At 45.2% G+C, this 21523-nt stretch overlaps 1 protein-coding gene across 3 annotated transcripts in view; it reads right to left on the reverse strand.

The window, feature by feature from the left end:
- Positions 1-21523, reverse strand: part of LOC141172341 (AP-2 complex subunit alpha-1) — a 44890-nt gene that overhangs the window by 6381 nt on the left and 16986 nt on the right. Inside the window, exons 10-23 of one of the 3 annotated variants that reach the window (XM_073656445.1) lie at positions 21092-21229; positions 20661-20843; positions 20431-20528; positions 17099-17330; positions 16835-16999; positions 16550-16707; positions 14451-14513; positions 13599-13664; positions 12339-12421; positions 12128-12218; positions 7900-8022; positions 7671-7787; positions 4948-5017; positions 4474-4608 (exon numbers count right to left, since the gene is read on the reverse strand). In XM_073656445.1, the coding sequence (XP_073512546.1) occupies positions 4474-4608; positions 4948-5017; positions 7671-7787; positions 7900-8022; positions 12128-12218; positions 12339-12421; positions 13599-13664; positions 14451-14513; positions 16550-16707; positions 16835-16999; positions 17099-17330; positions 20431-20528; positions 20661-20843; positions 21092-21229 (1722 nt within the window). The remainder of the gene's footprint in view (positions 1-4473; positions 4609-4947; positions 5018-7670; positions 7788-7899; positions 8023-12127; positions 12219-12338; positions 12422-13598; positions 13665-14450; positions 14514-16549; positions 16708-16834; positions 17000-17098; positions 17331-20430; positions 20529-20660; positions 20844-21091; positions 21230-21523) is intronic. The other 2 variants (XM_073656443.1, XM_073656444.1) reach the window with 2 other exon arrangements.

The following is a 21523-nucleotide window of genomic DNA, read 5'->3' on the forward strand; positions in this document are numbered from 1 at the left end:
CTGGTAATGCGCGTCCCTGAAGGAAAAGCGAAGGAACTTCTGATGTGACGCGCAGATTGGGATGTGAAGGTATGCATCCTGAATGTCCACTGAACATAGATATTCCTCGGTTTCCATCGAGGCTATTACCGACCTGAGGGACTCCATCCTGAACTGTCGGATGCGTACATGTTGGTTTAGCTGTTTGAGGTCCAGAATCGGACGCAGTGAGCAGTCCTTTTTTGGGACGACGAAAAGATTTGAGTAAAAAACGGAAAACCTTTCCTGAAAGGGAACCGGGACTATGACTCCTGAGCGCAGAAGGGAGGTGATGGCTTGAAGGAAAAAAAGAAGCAGAGATGGTTGTGGGGGGCGGAACTTGAGAAAACGTGATCATGGGCTGGAATCAAACTCTATTTTGTAGCCGGAAGTCACAATTTCTTTGACCCAGGCATCCTCTATTGCCAAGAATCTGAACAGAAGGAGACGGCCGCCCACCCTGGGAGAAGTCCCAGGTGGGAGTGACCCGTCATGCTGAGGAAAACCTGTTGGATCGAGATCGTGATCCAGAGGACTCGGAGGAGCGACTCTTTGGGCGCCAGTTAGGCGTGGGCCTAAAAGGAGGGCTTACGACTGTCCCGCTGTGCTGGAGTACGGTCCTGTTGAGAGGAGGGGTTCGGTTGAGCAAACTGACGAAAGGACCGTAACTGAAGGGGAAGTCTCCTAGGAAAAGGGCGTTTGGATCTGGGCTGGGGGAGAGAGGTACTCTTACCCCCAGTAGCATCAAAGATTATCTGGTCTAGCTTGGATCCAAACAGCCTGGAACCTTGAAAAGGAAGATTAGTTAGAGACCTTTTGGAAGCCGGGTCGGCATTCCAGGCTTTAAGCCAAAGAATTCTACGTAAGGCGACGAGATTACTGGAAACCCGGGCTGAGCATGCAGCGGAGTCGAGGGACGCCGTAAGTAGATATTTTCCAGCGTGGCCGATTTGATCAGCTAAGTCGGCCAGATCGTCCGAGGAGGCCCCTTCTAGGATGCCCTGTCTGAGTTGTTTGGCCCATGCGGACACCGCTTTTGATACCAAAGTTGAGGCGAAGGAAGGGCAAAGGGAGGTGCCCGCAGCCTCAAAGGCTGACTTAGTGAGGGCCTCAACCAGTCTATCCGTGGTATCCTTAAGGGAGGAACCGTCCGGAAGAGACAGTACCGTCTTGGCAGAAAGGCGAGAGACTGGAGGGTCCACAGATGGGGACTCCGTCCATTTGCTGACAAGGTCATGGTTAAAGGGGTATAGGACATTTAACTGTTTTTCCTGTAAAGCGCTTTTCTGGATGCTCCCACTGCTTCTGAAAGACACCGTCAAATTCTGCATGGTTAGAAAAAGTGCGTGCAGGACGCTTAATCTTTTTGAAGGAAACTGAATAGTCCCGGGAAGGGCTCTCGTCTTCTGTAACATGTAGAGTCTGATTGACAGCCGTTATAAGGCTGTCTATCATGTCCTGGATCCTGGAATACTGGTCTGTGTCAGAAACAGAGTCTGAATCTGAAGCAGAGTTAGATCCCGGGGCGACCTCCGGGGAAGAGGTGTGAGACGCAGGGAGTATCTTGGAGTCTGGAGAGCTGGAGGATGAGCTTTTGTGAGTCCGTTTCTGAGAATGTGCCGTCAGTCTGCCCTTGAGAGGAGGGGGCAGGGGTGCCTGCGAATAGTCTGTGGGGACGTTCGGAGCGCTGGTGGCCGTGGATAACATAGGCAAACGTTCTGGCAAGCATTCTAAGACCTGCACCAGAGATTGAGAAACCTTGGTGAGGTCAGAGACAGACTGTGACATAGCAACAGCCCACTCCGGAGGGGAGGGGGTTACCACGTCCTGAGCGGCGGGGGGATCTTGGGGTGCCAGCATGGTGGGGGGTTTGCAGGTCGAGCAGAAGGCCGTAGTGAGACCCGCGGGCCACTTAGTACCGCAGAGAGCACAGGCGTAGTATGTGACAATGTGAGAGGGACGGACTGAGAGCTCCCTGGGTTTGGGCATATGTGCCTGACCAGGGATACTGCAGGGGAGAGCGCTGTGGGCAGGTAAGGGTGTGGGTCGGTGTCAGGACAGAGCCTACCCGATCCTGCAGAGAAGCGGTCCCGTGTCCCCCTGAAAGACTCCGAAGGTTAGGCTGGAGCGGGTCACAGTAGGTGCCGACGGAGTAGGGAGCTGCGTGCGGCAGAGTGATGGCGTCGGTGTAGGGGGGAGGAGCAGGGGACGCTGCGTTGAAGACTGAGCGCGTCGAGGCTCCGATAGGCGGATGGGAAGGGGGGCGGGCTTGAAAGGCCCCCTTGATAGGTCCGCGGAGGGCTCGAGGGCGTGACGGAAGCGTCACTATGCTCCTCGGCCCTGGTTGGTTAAATAGGAGGGGCGTATAGCCGTCGGAGCGGTACCGCCCACCGGACACGCACCCCGACGGAGAAAAGCGCGGCAGATTTGCCTCGCATACATAATGAAGAAGAAGAAGGAGGAAGTACCGCCCACCGGACACCCCCCCCCCCCGATGGAAAAAAGTGCGGCATCTGCTGCGCATACAAAATGAAGAAGAGGGAGGAAGTGGCCCAGGGAAGCGCTGTAAGCGCCATGTTTGGTGAGAGGGGGAGGGGGGGGCAGATAACGCCGGAGGACTGGGATCTACACTGAAAGACAGGGAAGTACCTGTCTTAGCGGAATCGTCTGTTCCTTTCTCCTGTTGAGGATGGTCTCAGGATGCCTTCCTGGATAGGGGGGAATCCTGGCTTTTCCTCCTTCCCGCACTGTCCGGTCCTAGACAGTGCAGGAGATGGTGTCAACCCCAGAAGACTGGGGGAAGGTCACCCGCAGGGACCACCGTCTCCCTCCCAGGCCGCTCCGGGGAGGGGGCTGGGGTGGGGAACAGGCTAGGACTGGCCGCCGAAATCACCCTGAGACACCCTAAGGTGACAGGGGATAAGTCCTGCCCAGCGGGTCCGAGAGTGGGCGATGTGGGGGTAGCCACATTGCTCTCTCGGTCACTAGTGGGTTAACAGGGGACTCAATGTGCCCTGTTAGCCTGAAGAGCTGTATCTGAAAGAGAAAAAACAAACATTAATAAAACACAACAGGGTTGGATCAGTAAAGATCCAGGTCTACCTCCTACAGACACTAAGCTTAAACTGGTGAGCTTGGTGCCTGTAGGTGGGTGCATACTGCGGAGGAGGAGCTATTTTCCATTTTTTGCCTAGTGTCAACCTCCTAGCGACAGCAGCAAACACCCATGGTCCTGTGTCCCCCAATGAAGCGATAAGAGAAATACCAGAATAACAGACAGCAGCTATGCCATGTGTAGTCTCGAATGAAAGGTAAATTCGTAACAAAGAATATGGCGTCACTTGCAAGCCTCTGCGATCAACCAGCGATAAAATATCTAACTTCTGGGATAACTTAATAAAAATATGAAGGCTGGAGCCCAGCCCACATGATGTCATCACAGGGGGTGTGTGGGCATGTTCCCCCTTTGGCATAAAAGACCCAGCCGAAGATGGGTCATTACGCATGCTGGGAGTATATATTTCATATAGCACGGGTCACGTCCGATAACTGTCAATGGAGCGCCTCCCCTCCAGCTAAACGGAATGGTCTCCGCGATCTTTTTAGTAAGTTCTTATTTAATCCCATTTTATTTGTGTAACTGTATATTCTGTATTGTAATGTCTCCTTTTGTAAAACCTTTTGTATATTTTTCATAAACACTGCCTCCCTTTTGGATTAAATACAAAATTTAATAGTCCTGTTTCTTTTGTCCTGTAATCGTTCCCTCCCCCGAAGCCATATACGGTACCAGAAAGCAGGCGTCCGATCAGCCCTGTATTATATTTTAAAATTGATCGGTGGTGGCAACGAACGATATTAATCGGGCTATCGTGAGGCTATCAGTGACCGTACGGGGGCGATGCGATGGAATCCGGAGGTGTGTACGCCATAAGTTCTCTGCTTGCTTGCCAATAGCTACATAGTGAGTAATCGGGATTGTGTGCACACGAATCCCTGACAATACTCTGAATCCCTGACACCTAGCATTGCTAGGTATAACACAGGAGAACAGACGGTAGCAGCTTGAAGTCTCCTAAGGGGACTATTGAAGTCAGAAAAATATGGGGGAAAAAAAGGTTGTTTTTTTTCCCATATTTTATTAAAACAAAAAAGTTCAGAACATGGTAAATAAAGAAAACAAAAATCACAAAAAAAATTGTGGAATTGCACTTTCACCGCACTTGGAATCCCCCCCCACACACCACTGTTTTCCAGTACACTATATGGTAAAATCAATGGTGTCATTAAAAGTACAACTCGTCCCACAAACAAGCCCTTACACAGCCAAACTCATGTAAAAAAAAAAAATTATGGCTCTTCGAAGAAGGGGAAGAAAAAACAAAAGTGCAAAAACTGAAAATCGCAAGTTCATGAAGGGGTTAAAGGCAGTGTAAGTAAAACACCCCGGCTTACCTGAGCTTGGATATTGGGCTCTAAACGCAGTAAACATCCGACCTGTACGGACTTCGTCTGGATGATGCCAGCACCCACGTAGTTGTCTGGATTAGGATCCACATTTTCTAGCAGTGCAGAACCAAAGCCCAATAACTGGCGAAGTGGGAGAAAAAAAATCTATCAATGCAGTGGTGGAGACAGAGAAAACAAGCAGGTGTGAAGGTGTAGTTAAAGGTTTGGCCCCGTCAGGGAGCACCTGTGCTTGGTTTGAACAGTCGTTCTGTGCTGACAGAATCCCTTTAAACCAGCAATTTAACTTATCAGCAGGTCCACGTCTACCGTGTTGGCCCACCATTACTTGTGTGTTAACAGATCTGGCTGATTCTTACAGCTGAGCCAGTCTACTTCTCTGTCTATATAGTGGTCATGACAGAGGAGGGGGCTGGCTCAACTACTGAGATCAATGGTTCTTCATACCAGCACAGAACTTACCTTTGCTTTCGTCACTTCAGAATCCATGGGATGGTTGGCTTTAAAAATTTTCTGTGCTTCTTGTTGAGGCCTGTAAATGTGGAAAAAAAAATAGTAAATTGAGTAGATTAAAAAAAAGAAATATGTTTTTTTTTAATCCATATATTTAGGGCTAAAATATAAATTTTTACATTAAAAATGTTGCAAAGGTTGCTTTTTTACAGGCCTAATGTTTCCATCCACATTCAACTTTGATGTGGTCTGTGGTTATAAATCAGCTGAGAGGAGCTCAGGAGAAGACAGATAACAGAGTTACAAACTCTCCTCTCGACAGTCATAGGCTCATTGATGGATTCTCAGTTAACTCATTCTTCAGCCAACAATAGCCAATGCAGCTCAGAAGTATAAAAGGCAAATGTCGCAACATTTTTAATGAAGCCCAACTGCAAAAATGATTTTTAAATCCGAAAGAGAAATAAATTGTCCCAATAGGTGGACAACTGCGTTACCTGAAATGTAAATTATTTGCTATAGACTGGATTCCCCCTGTAGGACTCAAATAATCAGATCTGTACCCACCAACTTCATGACAAAACTCCTTTATCTGAAGTTATTTACTCCTTCGCGACCTTTGACGTATAGGTACGTCAAAGGTGGTGTCCCCCCTGCCTTTGATGCGGGCTTCTGGCGCTGAGCCCGCATCTTTCCCCACACATGACAGCTGATTTAATCAGCCATCAAGTGCCTCCAACAGCCAAAAGTGGCTCCGAGATCTACTCGAGACAGTTAACCAGTTAAATACCTCTGTCAATCTCTGACAGCGGCATTCAACAAGTGTCAGCCGTAGGCTTATCAAAAATCCCACCCATCGGCGGCCATCAACGAATTTATGCAGAAGACCCAGTGCTTGTCATTGTGAATATCCTGTGAATATCGGCTCGTGGCCAGCGTTCATAGGAGAAGATCATGATTTCTGCTGTACACAGCAGTGCTGAACCCCTGCTATGTGTAGCACAGGCGATCCGATGATCGCAGCTTCAAGTCTCCTATTGAAATCAGCAAAAAGTAAAAAAAAAAAAAAATGTAAAAAAACACAAAGTTTAACCCCTTTCCGACCAGGTCAGTAATAGTACGCACCTGGTCGGAAAGGTAGGTTCAGCGGGGGCTCCGGTGCCGAGCCCGCACTGAACCGGGCACATGTCAGCTGATATGTGCCCGAAACAGCCGCGGGTGGAATCGCAATACACCCGCGGCTGTTAACATGTTAAATGCCGCTGTCAATCTCTGACAGCGTCATATAACTCGTGCTTCCGGGAAGCGTGTCCTAAGCCCCGCCCATCGGTGACCCCGTCACGTGATTGCGGGTCATCGATGGGTGGGCATGACAACCCAGGGTCTGCAGCAGACACCTGTGGTTGTCATGTTTCAATTGCTATGAGCGCCACCTAGTGGTCGGCGCTCATAGCAAGTGAGCATCTCTGCTGCATACAAGCGATCTGCTCCCATTGCCTGTATGCAGTAGAAGCAATCAGACAACTGCTGCTTCTAGTCTCCTAATGGAGACTATTGAAGCATGCAGTAAGTGTAAAAAAAAATGTTTTTAAAAATATTAAAAAAAAATAAAAAAATATATAAAAGTTTAAATCACCCCCCTTTCACCCCATTCAAAATAAAATAAAAGAAAAAACCCACATACACATATTTGGTATCGCCGCGTTCAGAATTGCCCGATCTATCAATATAAAAGAAGAATTAATCCGATCGGTAAAAGGCGTAACGAGAAAAAAATTCTAAACACTAGATTTACGTTTTTTTGGTCGCTGCAAAAATTGCAATAAAATGCAATAACAGGCGATCAAAACATCGGATCTACCCCAAAATAGTATCAATAAAAAAAGTCAGCCCGGCGCGCAAAAAATAAGCCCTCACCGGGCCCCAGATCCTGAAAAATGGAGACGCTGGCCCCAGATCCCAAAAACAATAAAACCGATCAGTAAAAGGCGCAATGAGAAAAAATAATTAGCACGCCAAAATTACTGTTGCAATAAAATGCAATAACAGGCAATCAAAACATTGTATCCACCCCAAATTGGTATCAATAAAAAGGTCCGCTCAGGATGCAAAAAATAAGCCCTCACCCAGATCCCAAAAAAAGAAAACGCTATGGATCTCGATAAATGGCGATAAGCAAATTTTTTTTTTTTTTCACCACTTAAAAAAAATAAATAAATACTATACATGACTGGTATCTGCGTAGGCTTACTGACCTGAGGAATCATACTGCCAGGTCAGTTTTAGGATTTAGTGAACATGATAAATAAAAAACCCAAAAGAAGATCGTGGAATTACACTTTTTTTTTTGTCATTTCACCGCACTTGGAATTTTTATTCCCAGTACACTATATGGTAAAATCAGTGGTGTAATTCCAAAGTACAACTCGTCTCACAAAAAACCAAGCCCTCATACGGCTATATTGATGGAAAAATTTACGGCTCTGGGAAGAAGTGGAGCAAAAAAAACTAGAAGTGCAAAAACAGAAAACTGCAAGGTCATGAAGGGGTTAATAACAGAACTGGGTGCACAGACACCCTCTAAAAAGTCTTCCCAAATGTGCAAATTAAGGCACATTGGATGGACTTTTAGAGGCTGCAAATCTCTACGAATTGGAACTTTTCTGGAATGGTGTGATAAGAGTAGTCCTAATCCTCTACGGCATTAATGTAGAATTAATAGATTCATTTACAGGCTAAGCTGTTTCCAGCGCTGGAAAAAGTCCTGGGACGGCATCTCGGTAGCTTGGAAGAACTTGTTGATTGTAATTGGCAGTTTCAATGTGATGTTTTGTAGTGTTCCTCCATATCTAAAGATGACAAGAAAATAAATGTAGGAGATTAGAAATGCTCTTGGGCTTGTGTGTCACATCGGTGATTTTCTTCTGAAAGAAAAGAATGCAAATTTAAGATGTGAATTACCTAAATTTAATATTAATGAGAGGTGCATCGTCAAAGTCCGTTAAGCACTCAATGTTTAGCACCTGCTGAACTTGTGCCCCTCCTTCCACCATTGGGTCCACCGGCTTGGTCTGAATATTGAGCTGTATTGCTGAATGTTAAGGATGGCGAAACGATAATGAATGGAAATAACTGCCCTGTTCTATACCTAATACACAATCATTCTGGTGTATGGCTTGTGTATACCTGATTTAGTTGACATGCCATTTCCAAAGTTGTCTGACAACTTGATTCATTCTTCTCCTCTGATACAGTTCTCCTAATGCAGACTACATGATCTCCGATGATGTCTTTATTCAGATGGGATGAAAGCTTATCAAACCGCACTTGATTTGTGCTCAGAAAAGAAGGCAGTGACATTGAACTATTGGTCCCTTACTTTTGCAGTGTCTCTGTGTATCTTATGTGATGCTACCTGTCTCCTGCTTGTGATAAGTTTCTCAGTCAGTTTTCAAGCAGGAGGCAGGGGAGACCATATAAAGCTGAATCTCATAGGATACAGTGGAGATTGCTCACCTGGTACTGAAAATCATTGTGAATCTGTTGATTTATACACTGCTCAAAAAATAAAGCAGAATATAAATCCAAGTAAATCAAACTTCTGTGAAATCAAACTGTATACTTAGGAAGCAACACTGATTGACAATCAATTTCACATGCTGTTGTGCAAATGGAATAGACAATAGATGGAAATTATTGGCAATTATCAAGACACCCTCAATAAAAGGAGTGCTTCTGCAGGTGGGGACCACAGACCACATCTCAGTACCAATGCTTTCTGGCTGATGTTTTGGTCACTTTTGAATGTTGGTTGGCCTTTCACACTCGTGGTAGCACGAGACAGACTCTAAAACCCACAGAAGTTGCTCAGGTAGTGCAGCTCATCCAGGATGGCACATCAATGCGAGCTTGACAAGAAGGTTTGCTGTGTCTGCCAGCGTAGCGTCCAGAGGCTGGAGGCGCTACGAGGAGACAGGCCAGTACACCAGGAGACGTGGAGGGGGCCATAGGAGGGCAACAACCCAGCAGCAGGACCGCTACTTCCGCCTTCGTGCAAGAAGGAACAGGAGGAGCACTGCCAGAGCCCTGCAAAATGACCTCCAGCAGGCCACAAATGTGCATGTGTCTGCACAAACGGTTCAAAACCGACTCCATGACGGTGGTATGAGGGCCCGACGTCCACAGATGGGGGTTTTGTTTTCAATGTTTTATTTATTAAGAATCAAATACATTAAAGGGACAAACAGAAGATGATCGTTTTCACAAAGAATCTTTGAAGGTATATAACAAGTTAACATAAATTTGAGATTTATATATTCAAGCGGATTATTCTTGTTACATCACATGTATATTATAAGTTTGTCAAATAGAAATTTTAAGAAAAGAAGATGATTCCAAAAATAGAATTTTTTTCTTAGATATATAAACTAGAACCATAAAGTAGAAAAATAGACTAGATTGTCTCAGGTATATATCAATATGGATAGAAAGAAAAAGAAGGAAAGGAAGGGTTGAGACATACTTTGGTAAAGGGGAAGGGAAAGGAAGGAGGGAATGGGGGGGGGGGGGGGGGCCTTGGTCCAGTATATTCTTAGTCGGATCTTCAAAATATTAGTAAAGCATTAAATGGTTGAGGACAGAAGGTTAGTAGAATTCCTGTAGATCAGCCAAGGGTTCCAGACATATTGAAAGGGAATGGGGTTTTGTATTGAGAGTGCAGCCAGTTCTCTAGTATAGTATAGTTGGTCAATTTTGAGGATTAATTGTTTCTTGTTTGGGATATTTGAAGTGCGCCAAAGTGGAGGTATGAGAAGTTTGCTGGCTGTTAACACGAAGGAGGCCAATTTAGATAAGAACTTTTTATCTGGATCAATTGGAAAGTTTAGAAAAATATGTTCAGGGGTTAGGATTATGTTCGTATGAAGCAATTGGGATAAGGTTTGGGATACAATTTTCCAAAATTCTTGTATGATTTGACATGACCACCATAGATGGAAGTAGGAGCCAGTATGTTTTTCACATCTCCAGCATATATTTGGAGCGGTGGGAAACCATTTGTGGGTCTGGAGCGGAGTGGTGTACCAATGGCTGATTATCTTGTATGAATTTTCTTGGGCTTTAACGCATTGTGAGGGGCCGTGTGAAGACTTGTAAATGTGTTTGATTTGAGGTTCTGTAAAGGAGCAGTCGAGATCTTTTTCCCATTTTAGTATGAAGGCTATTTTCAGTGGGACGTCTCGAGAGTAAGATGTTGTATAAGGATGAAAGCACGGAGGTCCTTTCTGTGCACAAATAGTTTCATACGGGGTAAGTGATCTGGAGAGGTCACCCTTAACCATGATTTGGTGTAATGTCTTCTTTAAAGACTTGTAATGGATGTAGGTATAATTGGACATTGTAGGTAATGTCTTCATATCTTGACAGGAAGTAAAGGTGCCTTCATTGAAAAATTGGTCTATAAGGGGAGAGATGTCCAAGTTCCCTTTTGTGCGATCTAGTGTGAATTTTTTAAAGATTAGTGAAATAAAATCGGATACTCGAGCTAATGGAGAAGGGGGTGGGGATAAAAAGTATACTACTGATTTCCAACATTTAACCGCCGTACGTGTGAGGAGGTTGTGAAATGTGTTTTCATGTATTAAAGTAGAGGATGAAAAAATAACTAAGCGTAGAGGTAAGGGGGACATGTATTCCTCTATAGAGAGCCAGGGTTTCTCTTTTGGGTTCCTGGTCCACTCGATAGTTCTAGAAAGCATGGCCGCTAAGTAGTAGTTATGAATGTTAGGGGCTCCCATGCCACCTAGAGTTTTAGGTAATGAACGAGTGCGCGAGTTAAGTCTCGGACGGTGTTTATTCCAAATGTAGTTAAAGAAGGAAGAATTAATTTTAGTTAGGAATGTATTTGAAAGCATAATGGGTAGCATTTTGAAAAGGTAGATGAATTTGGGTAAGAGAATGCTTTTTCACAAATGGGGGTTGTGCTCACAGCCCAACACCGTGCAGGACGCTTGGCATTTGCCACAGAACACCAGAATTGGCAAAGTCGCCAATGGCGCCCTGTGCTCTTCACAGATGAAAGCAGGTTCACACTGAGCACGTGTGACAGACGTGACAGAGTCTGGAGACGCCGTGGAGAGCGATCTGCTGCCTGCAACATCCTTCAGCATGACCGGTTTGGCAGTGGGTCAGTAATGGTGTGGGGTGGCATTTCTTTGGAGGGCCGCACAGCCCTCCATGTGCTCGCCAGAGGTAGCCTGACTACCATTAGGTACCGAGATGACATTGTCAGACCCCTTGTGAGACCATATACTGGTGCAGTTGGCCCTGGGTTCCTCCTAATGCAGGACAATGCCAGACCTCATGTGGCTGGAGTGTGTCAGCAGTTCCTGCAACATGAAGGCATTGAAGCTATGGACTGGCCCGCCCGTTCCCCAGACCTGAATCCGATTGAGCACATCTGGGACATCATGTCTCGCTCCATCCACCAACGTCACGTTGCACCACAGACTGTCCAGGAGTTGGCGGATGCTTTAGTCCAGGTCTGGGAGGAGATCCCACAGGAGACCATCCACAACCTCATCAGGAGCATGCCCAGGCATTGTAGGGAGGTCATACAGGCACGTGGAGACCACACACACATTACTGAGCCTCATTTTGACTTGTTTTAAGGACATTACATCAAAGTTGGATCAGCCTGCAGTGTGTTTTTCCACTTTAGTTTTGGGGGTGACTCCAAATCCAGGTCTCCATTGGTTAATAAATTTGATTTCCATTGATGATTTTTTTTTGTGATTTTGTTGTCAGCACATTCAACTTTGTACAGAACAAAGTATTCAATGAGAATATTTCATTCATTCAGATCTAGGATGTGTTATTTCAGTGTTCCCTTTATTTTTTTGAGCAGTGTATGTCTGAAGCTAATCGTCATACAAATTCAATACTTATATAAAACAGAAATTAAATAACGGTCTGTGTGGTGGAGTGTGTGTGTGTTGTCCAAGAGCTGCCAGAAGTAAAGATGGGAGGATTGATTGACAGTCTGGCACTTTTTCATTGACTTGATAGAAAAGACTCAAAAAAAGGCTTAAAAGGTTAATAGATACCCTCATATCTATATTATTAGTGATGATAGTCATGAGTAGACCAGTGATCTGTTATGTATTTGTCCAGCATTGCTGCATAAAGGATATGATTCTGCAGGTCACCTGGATATGACACGGTGGGTGTAAAGCTCTGGAACTGCACCGAGGTTTTGTTACCATAGAACAAATACATACGACCTATAGCAGAAAGAAAATACAGTAAACCTATAGCTATAACAGCAAAAAGTAGAAGGCAACAATGCAGTTTAATAAGTAAGCCACATTGTTGGCTGCTCACATGCCATCATCGCACCTTACCCAGGTTCTGGCGGAATTCAGACTTCACACCGATCTGTAGGAGCTGGTTCTCAAACAGGACGCCGTTATTCTTGCACACGAATCTAAAAGCCACAAAAGCAAGGAAAGGTTTCATTATCGGCTTTGCAAGAAGTCAGACTCCAAGAGAAGTTATGAGGATGAAATATACGGCCAAATCAAACACATGCAAGAGAAACGGCACCATCTAGAGGATCAACCGGAGAAAAACAGAATGTGCTGAAAAGGAGGTTGGGACACCTCACTGAACGGACCACCAAGGAAGCACGGGAATACTGGTCACCAACTGAGACTTAAAGAGGTATTCCCATCACAAAGATCCTATTCTAATATGCAGTAGCTGTAATAATATTAGCAAATACCTCCAATTAGAAATGTAGTATAGTTCTTCTGATTTGCCATGTCGCTTACCCCATGTGCAGGGCATTGCAGTAGCTCAGGTATCCATGGTTACAATAACTAACTGTTACTATGAGTGGTCATAACCATGGATACCTAAGCTACTGCAATGCCCTGCACAGGAGGTAAGTGACAGAGAATAAGAAGTACTATACTACATTTCTAATTGGTAGTATTTACTAATATTATTAAACCTACTACATATTGGGATAGTAAGTGGTCGTAACCATGGATACCTAAGCTTCTGCAATGCCCTGCACATGGGGTAAGGAACACCGTGAATCAGAAAAACTATACAATTCTAATTAGAGATATTTACTAATATTATTAAACCTACTCCATATTTGGATAGGATCTTGGAGTACCCCTTTAATATGATGATAATCTGGGGTGACACGAATATAATAGTTCAGATCCAGCTGTTAGTTATGCTTTCTGTTAGCATAGATGAAGTCATTGACCAACTTGTGGCCATAAGATGCAAGATGGTGACTGGTGGTCACATGATTTACCCAGGTGACAGCCTCTTCTCGATATGCTACCCTGTTCTGCTAATAGGCGAGGGTCCAATATGAGGCATTCCTATTTTTCAGGCAAGTATGGCCTGTCCTGTGACTAGCCCATAAAAGTATTTTAGAGGGAAATCCACTGTAAAATATAAAATAGTAGCTCGCAATGCTCCTTCCAGAATATCTTGCCTCCAAGGTGTAGTTCTTGGTTAACTTTTTGCACAAAGTTGCATTACATGCAGCCTACGGACACATTATAAAACACGGCACCGCACCTATGTCGAGAGGCACCGACGAAGGGTGACGCACGCAGGAGTACACATGCCTGTCTTACTTGTTTAGGAGCTCATCAGCCTCAGCGATAGGTAAAGCAGGATCCTCGGAAGCAGCAGAGCCAGAGCTGAAAGGTGAGGAGGAAGAGGAGGGGAAAAAAGAATGGGAAAGGCGAGAAGAGGATGCAACCAAAAAGGAGAGAAAAAAAATTAAATGTATTTGTTAGAGACATGAAAAGAGTTAGTCCCATCATTAATAGACCACAAGAATTAAGGAATGGGGAAAAAGGGGCAACAGGAAGAGGAAGAGACCTTTATTCTAAATAGGTTCTCAGCATGTAAGACACAAAAATATCACTTATTATAAAGGGGATTAAACACAGAAACCATGGCGAGAGCGCAACACCCCGGAATGGCAAGAGCGCAACACCCCGGAATGGCAAGAGCGCAACACCCCGGAATGGCAAGAGCGCAACACCCCGGAATGGCGAAAATTGATTGGGAAGACCCAGACCATCGGCCTCTCCTGATATCTGTGGCTCTCTTGATTAGCCGCCCTAGCATCAGGCATTAACGAGGATAGTAGGCTAATCAAAGGAGATCCGTGGATGCTGGAAGGTAGGAGGCAATTCACAGGGCGGCCACAGATTACCAAAGTGCTTGATAGACCAGGTCCTGCAAATCAACAAGGTTTAAAGGGTTTGTTCATTCCACAATCACAACCTATGCAGAGGATACATGGACAAGTGTCTGATTGCTGAGGACCTCAATCATGGGAGCAGTAGTCCTCTGTCTCCCATCTATCCAGTCGTTAAGTAGGGAACTTATTAAATTTCAATGGTGCATTTATGGCGGCTCATGAAAAAAAAAAAAAGTACCCGGCATGCTATAAATGTTACTAAATCAGCCCTTACTCTGAAGAATGGGCTGCATCCACCAACAAAGACGAGGGACTCTCAGACGCCGGCTCCAAGTCACTGTACACCATCCAATCACAGCAAGACAAGACACAGACAAGAAACAATCCCACCAGCAGCAAGACAGGGGGAAAAACAAACACAAAGACCAAGGAAGAAAAGACAGGAGACGGACATGCAATTAGACAGTGGACAGACAGAGTGGCAGCATACACACAGCAATATAAGCTGAAGACGGGACCGGGTACGATCCATCTGAGTGCCAAGAGCAGACAATGCTACCAGCACAAAGCAAAGTTCTACCATCTAGAATAGTCACATTTTGCGGATATTTTCTTCTAGCTCTTTTTGCATTGAAAATTAAGGGACTTTTAAAGGAACCTGTCACCAGGTTTTTGCTGTGTAATTGAGAGCAGCATAATGTAGGGGCAGAGACCCTGATTCCAGGGATGTGTCACTTACTGGGCTGCTTGCTGTCGTTTTGATGATAAAATCACTGTTTTGTCAGCAGATTATCACTAGAGGACTAGTAAACCTGCTGCCAGGTAGTCCAGCCACACCCTCACCCCACTGATTGGCCGCTTGCTGCCAATCGGTGGTGTGGGCGGGCTTATATAGAGCTCAGCAGTCAAAGATCTGCAGTAGAGAAAACAGTGATGCTATCAAAACCACAGCATGCAGCCCAATATGTGATACATCACTGGAATCAGGGTCTCAGCCCCTACCTCCTGTTGGTCTCAGATGGGGTAACAAAAACCTGGTGACAGATTCCTTTTAATACTGATGACCTATCCTAAAAGGGGTTGTACCAAGTTTGGAAATAATTCTGATTGCTGGGGGTCCCCTCAATCACTTCTGACTTGTGAGCAGTGGTTGATCATATGTACCTCCACTCCATTCATTCTTAGTGTGCCAAAGACCAGAATAATGCTGCGCTCGGCTACCTCTGGCGGTCCTATAAAGAGTAACCAGATAACTTACAGTATACACTCGTGTATAAGCCGACTTTTTCAGCACATTTTTTAGGCTGAAAAAGGCCCCCTCGGCTTAAACTCGAGTATATACTTACATTGGAACATGGTGTGAGAGGTGGAGGGAGGGGGGGGGCTGCGGAGGAGCAGGGCACAAGTAGTAGCCGGCTGCTGCAGCCACCACGTGTACCCGCTGCTAAAGAAAACTCTTCTCTTCTCCACAATCATGGGAGTGGAGAGGAGTGAATAGTCATTTTCTTTAATAGCACACACTGTAGCCGCAGCCGCTAGCTTCCTGCTGCGGCTCAGCTATCCTCTGTGCCCGCTATTAGAGTATGAATATTCACTCCTCCCCACTCCCATGGGCATGGAGAAGAGTGAATATTCATTCTCTTTAGTAGCGGGCACAAAGGATCGCCGAGCCGCTGCAGGAAGCTGGTGGCTACAGTGTGTGTGCGCTAATAAAGAAAATGACTATTCACTCCTCTCCATGCCCATATTCCCGGCGTGGAGAGGAGTGAATATCCCTCACCTCAGCACCTGAGGGCACATGGCAGTGACGTCATGCGCTGCTCAGATGCTGACATGAGCTGCTAGCAGAACAGGACGCAGCGCTGGAGCAGAGGGAAGGAAGGTGAGTAGAAGTGTTTATTTTTTTCCATGTGTGCAGTGATTGGGGGCCTTGCTTACCAGGATGGGGATTGGGGATGAGGGGTGCCACGCATACCAGGATTGGGAAATTTACCAGTAGCCGCTGCATTTCCCACCCTAGGCTTATACTGAAGTCAATAAGTTTTCCCAGTTTTATGTGGTAAAATCAGGTGCCTCGGCTTATATTCGGGTCAGCTTATACTCGAGTATATACGGCAGTTGTTGCAACCCCTTTAATATTAGCTTGACGGCGGTTTTTCAACCAATACCCACAACTGATCAGCTAATTGAATGGGCAGTGGTGCTATTGTCTCTGGATTGTGGACTAAGCCTAGATACACGTATTTTGCAGCAGCAGCCGCCGCGGCCCAGACTGCAGTATCAATATTTAACCCCTGGAAAACTCTTATAGCAAAAAAAAAAAAAAAAAAAGCTCAATTATATAAATTTCCAAAAACTACAAGCATGAGAAACCTGAGAAAGTTATCTTCTGTCCCCGGAGCTAGCGAAGAAGCGGCAGATGGTGAATCTGAAAACACATCCACCAGGAGGCTGCCAGCATTCGGTGCTGCTGATCCTGTAACAGGGGCAGTCCTCAGATTCAGGAGATCCGCAGAGGGTGAAGGAGTTGACTGTAAAAAGAAAAAGGACACCAGATATAGGAGAAGACCGTGCTAGAAATCATGCAAAAATGGCCTCTGTTCCAATAATGCTTTCGGCTCTAACGCACTAGATTTCCCCTAATACGCAGCCTCGTACCGCAGTGCTCGGCGTTGCTTCCACTCCGCCGTTAATTTCAGAGTTTTGATCCTTTTTCCCTTCTTCTAACTCGTTGACGGCACCAGGTCCCTTCTTCTTCTTAAGTTTGGCCAGGATAGAGGACTCTCTTTCTGGAAAAGGAGGCATCTCTTCCAGGACTGTGGCCTATAAAAAGTGCAAAAAAATAAACTGGAATTGCAATACACTCCTCTAAGACATATGATAATTATGAGCCTCTGCAGTGATTGTTAACAACTCCCTTACCAGGACGTCCGTGCTTGCAATGGAGCTGAGCTTTAGGTACTCTACTGCCCTCTGCTGGAGCTCAACGTCTGCGTTTCGGATTTGACTATCGGAGCGCAGCACATCTTGAATCGTGGGTTTGGTTTCTGGGAAGAGGTTGATGAATTTGATGTAGGTGGAGAGTAGAAGGGCTCGGGTCGACACGCTGCACAGGTGAAACTTGGAGTGCAACAGGTTAAATTGCACCAAAGGACTATGTAGGGGAAACACAAGCAAGGTATTAATAATAAAAAAAAGCAAAATATACTAAAATACTCTAAGACTGGAATTACTAACACTATATACTTAGTAAATTAGCAGCTCACACACAGTCATCACTACGAGACCAGTGAGGGTCCAAACCCTAAGATCTCTATTGCCACCAATATATAGGAGAACCCTGTAAAAAGGGGTTGCCCAGTATTTATATAGGTCATCAATATCAGATCGTTGAGGGTGTGACACCGGGGACCCCCACGATCAGCTGTTGTGATGATATATAGTGGCAAATGTTGTGTTGGCTTGCCCAATCATCTGTCCACACTATAAGTCACCTCGCTTGGTCACTGGACCATACAATATCTGGCAAAAGTATTTGTATGAGCTTTTTACATATTTTGTTACATTTACAACCTGTGTGTAAATATTTTTGTAATCTGATTTGTGTGTGATGTATCAGCATTAAATAGTCTAAGTTGGTGAAGTGAGAAAAATATAGGGATAAATTACATTTATTGGATCAAATGACTACAAATTGGTATGTGCATATGTATTCACCCCTTTTGATATAAAGACCCTAATAATTTCTGGTGAAAGCAATTCCCTTCATGAGTCCCATGCTTAGTGACAGGATGTCCACCTATGTGCAATTTAAGAGTCACATGCCCGTCAGTATATGCACTTTACCTTTAATGATAGTGCCACAGAGGCTGCAACACCATTAAGCAAGAGGCTCCACTAACCAAACACCACCATGAAGACCAAGGAGATCTCCAAACACCACCATGAAGACCAAGGAGATCTCCAAACACCACCATGAAGACCAAGGAGATCTCCAAACACCACCATGAAGACCAAGGAGATCTCCAAACAAGTCAGGGACAAAGTTCTTGAGAAGTACAAGTCAGGGTTGGGTTATAAAAAAATATCAATATCTCTGATGATCCCACAGAGCACCATCACATCCATTATCACCAAATGGAAAGAACGAGGTACCACAACAAACCGGCCAAGAGAGGGCCGCCCACCAAACTATCAGCGAGGGCATTAATCAGAGAGGCAGCACAGAGACAAAGGGTCCGGAAGGAGCTGCAGAGTTCCCAGAGACTGTAGTGTCTGTCCATACAAGCACCATAAGCTGTACACTCTGTAGAGGTGGCCTTTATGGAAGAGAAAAGGCCAGAAAAAAGCCTTTACTTACACCCAAAAATTGTAAGGCTCGTTTTGAGCTTGCCAAAAGACATGTGGGAGACTCCCCAAATGTATGGAGGAAGGTGCTGTGGTCAGATGAGATGAAAATTGAACTTTTTGGCCACCAAGGTAAAGGCTATGTCTGGCGCCAAACCAACAGCTCATCACCCCAAGAACACCATCCCCACAGTGAAACGTGGTGGTAGCATCATGCTGTGGGGATGTTTGATGTTTTTCAGGAGCAGGGACATGTTTTTCTCTACATTTTTTCAGGGACAGGAAAAATGGTCCAAGTTGAAGGGAAGGTGGATAGTACAAATACAGGGATATTCTTGAGCAAAACCTGTTACAGTCTGTCAGTAATTTGAGACTGGGACAGAGGTTCACCTTCCAACAAGACAATGACCCAAAGCATACTGGTAAAGCAACACATGAGTGGTTTAAGGGGAAACGTGTGAGGGTATGTGCACACGATGCAGAAATGCTCAGGATTTTTTCCTGAGCGTTTCTGCATCTCTCTGGCAGGAAAAAACACATGCGGATTGTACATGCGGTTTCCTGCCAGGGACATGCGGAAATGAAGCGGTCTTCACTTTCATTTCCGCATGCGGGTTGACAAGCGCTTCCCAAGCGATTTTAGCATCACTTGGAAAGTGCTTGTCAACTTTACACTATATAAATCCATGCAAACGGCATGGATTTATATAGTGTGTGATGTCAAAAAATAAAAAATAAATCTATACGTTACCATCTGATGGCCCCCGGTGTCCTGCTTCATCGGTCCCGGCTGCCGGCAGTGAAGACTGTAGGACCTTCCGACGTCAGCGTCACGTGACCCGTCACATGACTCTGACGTCAGCGAAGGTCCTTCATTCAACCGCGAAGTGCGCGGGAAGCCGGCAGGACGCAGCGCGGGCCGTCAGAAGGTGAGAATATATATATTTTTTTATTTTATTCTTTTTTTTTTAATGGTACCTGGGTCTGGATGAGAGTCCTCTCCTCCACACCCGGGTACCATCCGCACATTAGACCGCATGAAAAGCGCATCAACATATACAGTGATGCGGATTCCATGCGGTCTAATGCAAGTCAATGGCGGCAAAAGAGCAGCGTTTCCGCAAAATTAATTGACATGCTGCGGATTTTTGACCGCAGCGTTTACGCTGCAGAAAAATCCGCATCATGGGCACAGCACATGCGGATTTCCATTGGGGAACATTGCTGCCCTTCTACCATGCGTTTTTCATGCGTTTCCGCGGCGTTTCCGCAACTGCAAAAACGCCGCGGAAACGCATGAAAAACGCATCGTGTGAACTCAGCCTCAATGTTTTGGAGTGGCCTAGTCAAAGCCCAGACCTTTAATCAAATTGAGAATCTGTGGTCAGACTTGAAGATTGCTGTTCATCAGAGTAAACCATCGAACTTGAAGGAGCTGGAGCAGTTTTGCCTTGAGGAATGAGCAAAAATTCCAGTGCCAAGATGTGAAAACACAGACTTATCCAAAGCGACTTGCAGCTGTAATTGCCGGCTAAGGAGGCTCTACAAAGTACTGACTTTAGGGGGGTGAATAGTTATGCACACTGAAGTTTTCAGTAATTTTGCCCCATTTGTTGTTTGCTTCACAATAAAAAGAAAACCAAATATTCACAGTTGTCGGCATGTACTTTACATGAATTGATGCAAACTCTCAAAAAAAACATTGAAATTCCAAGTTGTGAGGTAGCAAAACAAAAAATGCCAAGGGGAGGGAGGGGGGTGAATACTTTCACAAGCCACTGTATATCTGATTTGTTTCTTGACTTGTGGCTTTATATTTCTTTTATAGGAAATGTTGCAAGCAGCGCTCCCCACTGACTCCAGAGATGTGCGCTATATTGAGACTAATATTTAGGAAAAATGATTACCTTGACCTAGGATCTCCAGCAATGAGGTTCCCAAATTCTCCGAGGATGTAGCCCCCAACTTTAACCATGTTCTCATGACACGCTGGAGCCTGTAGAGCCTGAAAAAAATAATTTTATAAAGAAGAAATAAAAATGAACGCAAAATAAAACAAACTAAGTGGTATTTTCCATGCACTTCACCTAACCTAAAAAGCAGATTATATTCCCCATAAGAAAAAAAAAAATCTTACCTCGAACACAGTTTTGGCGGCATAGCCCTGCACATCATCCCGGTTTATGACAATCTGGATGACGCGGTACCAAACCTCTTCGCTGACATAATCCCCGGCAATACGGATCAGGTTCAGAATAGTGTCCACATACCAGCTGTAATCCACGGCATACTTCTCAGCCAGGATGGCGACTTTCAACACCTACGAAACAAATGCATTTAGAGAAACTGTGTTTATGCAGAGAAAAAAAGGCATCCTACTCCGTAACAAATGATTCGAAACGTGTGTAGGCCCACATTCTGTATCATTCTTCCTTTAAGGATGCAAGCGAGTAAACAATCCATTTATGACCAGAACGGTCCAATGATTGAAAATCTTCCAAGGTCATTGACTCTCAAAGGAAATATCCGTACACCGAATGTTAACCATAAAAGGCAAATGCTACTTACAATTTCCTCCCGAATTGAATAATCTGCCGTTTCCAGGTAGCTCAGCATTTCCGACACGATCTGCTTAGCATTCGTACGGTCGCACATTGCGTACAGGAGATCTGCGGCTCGCTGCCTGACGCTGACGTCTCTCTCCGTCTATAAAAGCGGGACAGATAGAAAGCCATGAGTAGTTCGATGTACAATATAAACAGACTTTTGTATTTACCGTAAAACCCCTCTCGTTGAATACAGAGCACAGCACCATAGGATGTCTCCTAATGTCCCAAAGTTAGGGAGACGGTCTCCAAGGAGGGGAGAACATTTAAGGGCATCCAGAATAAAGTTAAAGTCTCAAGGTTCCCACAGGGTGTAGGGGAAGAGAAAAAAAGAGGACACACAATGAGCCATACCTTGAGGAAATCTTGACCTGCCTACAGAAAGTCAAAATCC

Source organism: Phyllobates terribilis, unplaced genomic scaffold (genome assembly GCF_046119375.1).
Source record: "Phyllobates terribilis strain yellow unplaced genomic scaffold, ASM4611937v1 Scaffold_12__6_contigs__length_324123572, whole genome shotgun sequence".
Taxonomy (NCBI): Eukaryota; Metazoa; Chordata; class Amphibia; order Anura; family Dendrobatidae; genus Phyllobates; species Phyllobates terribilis.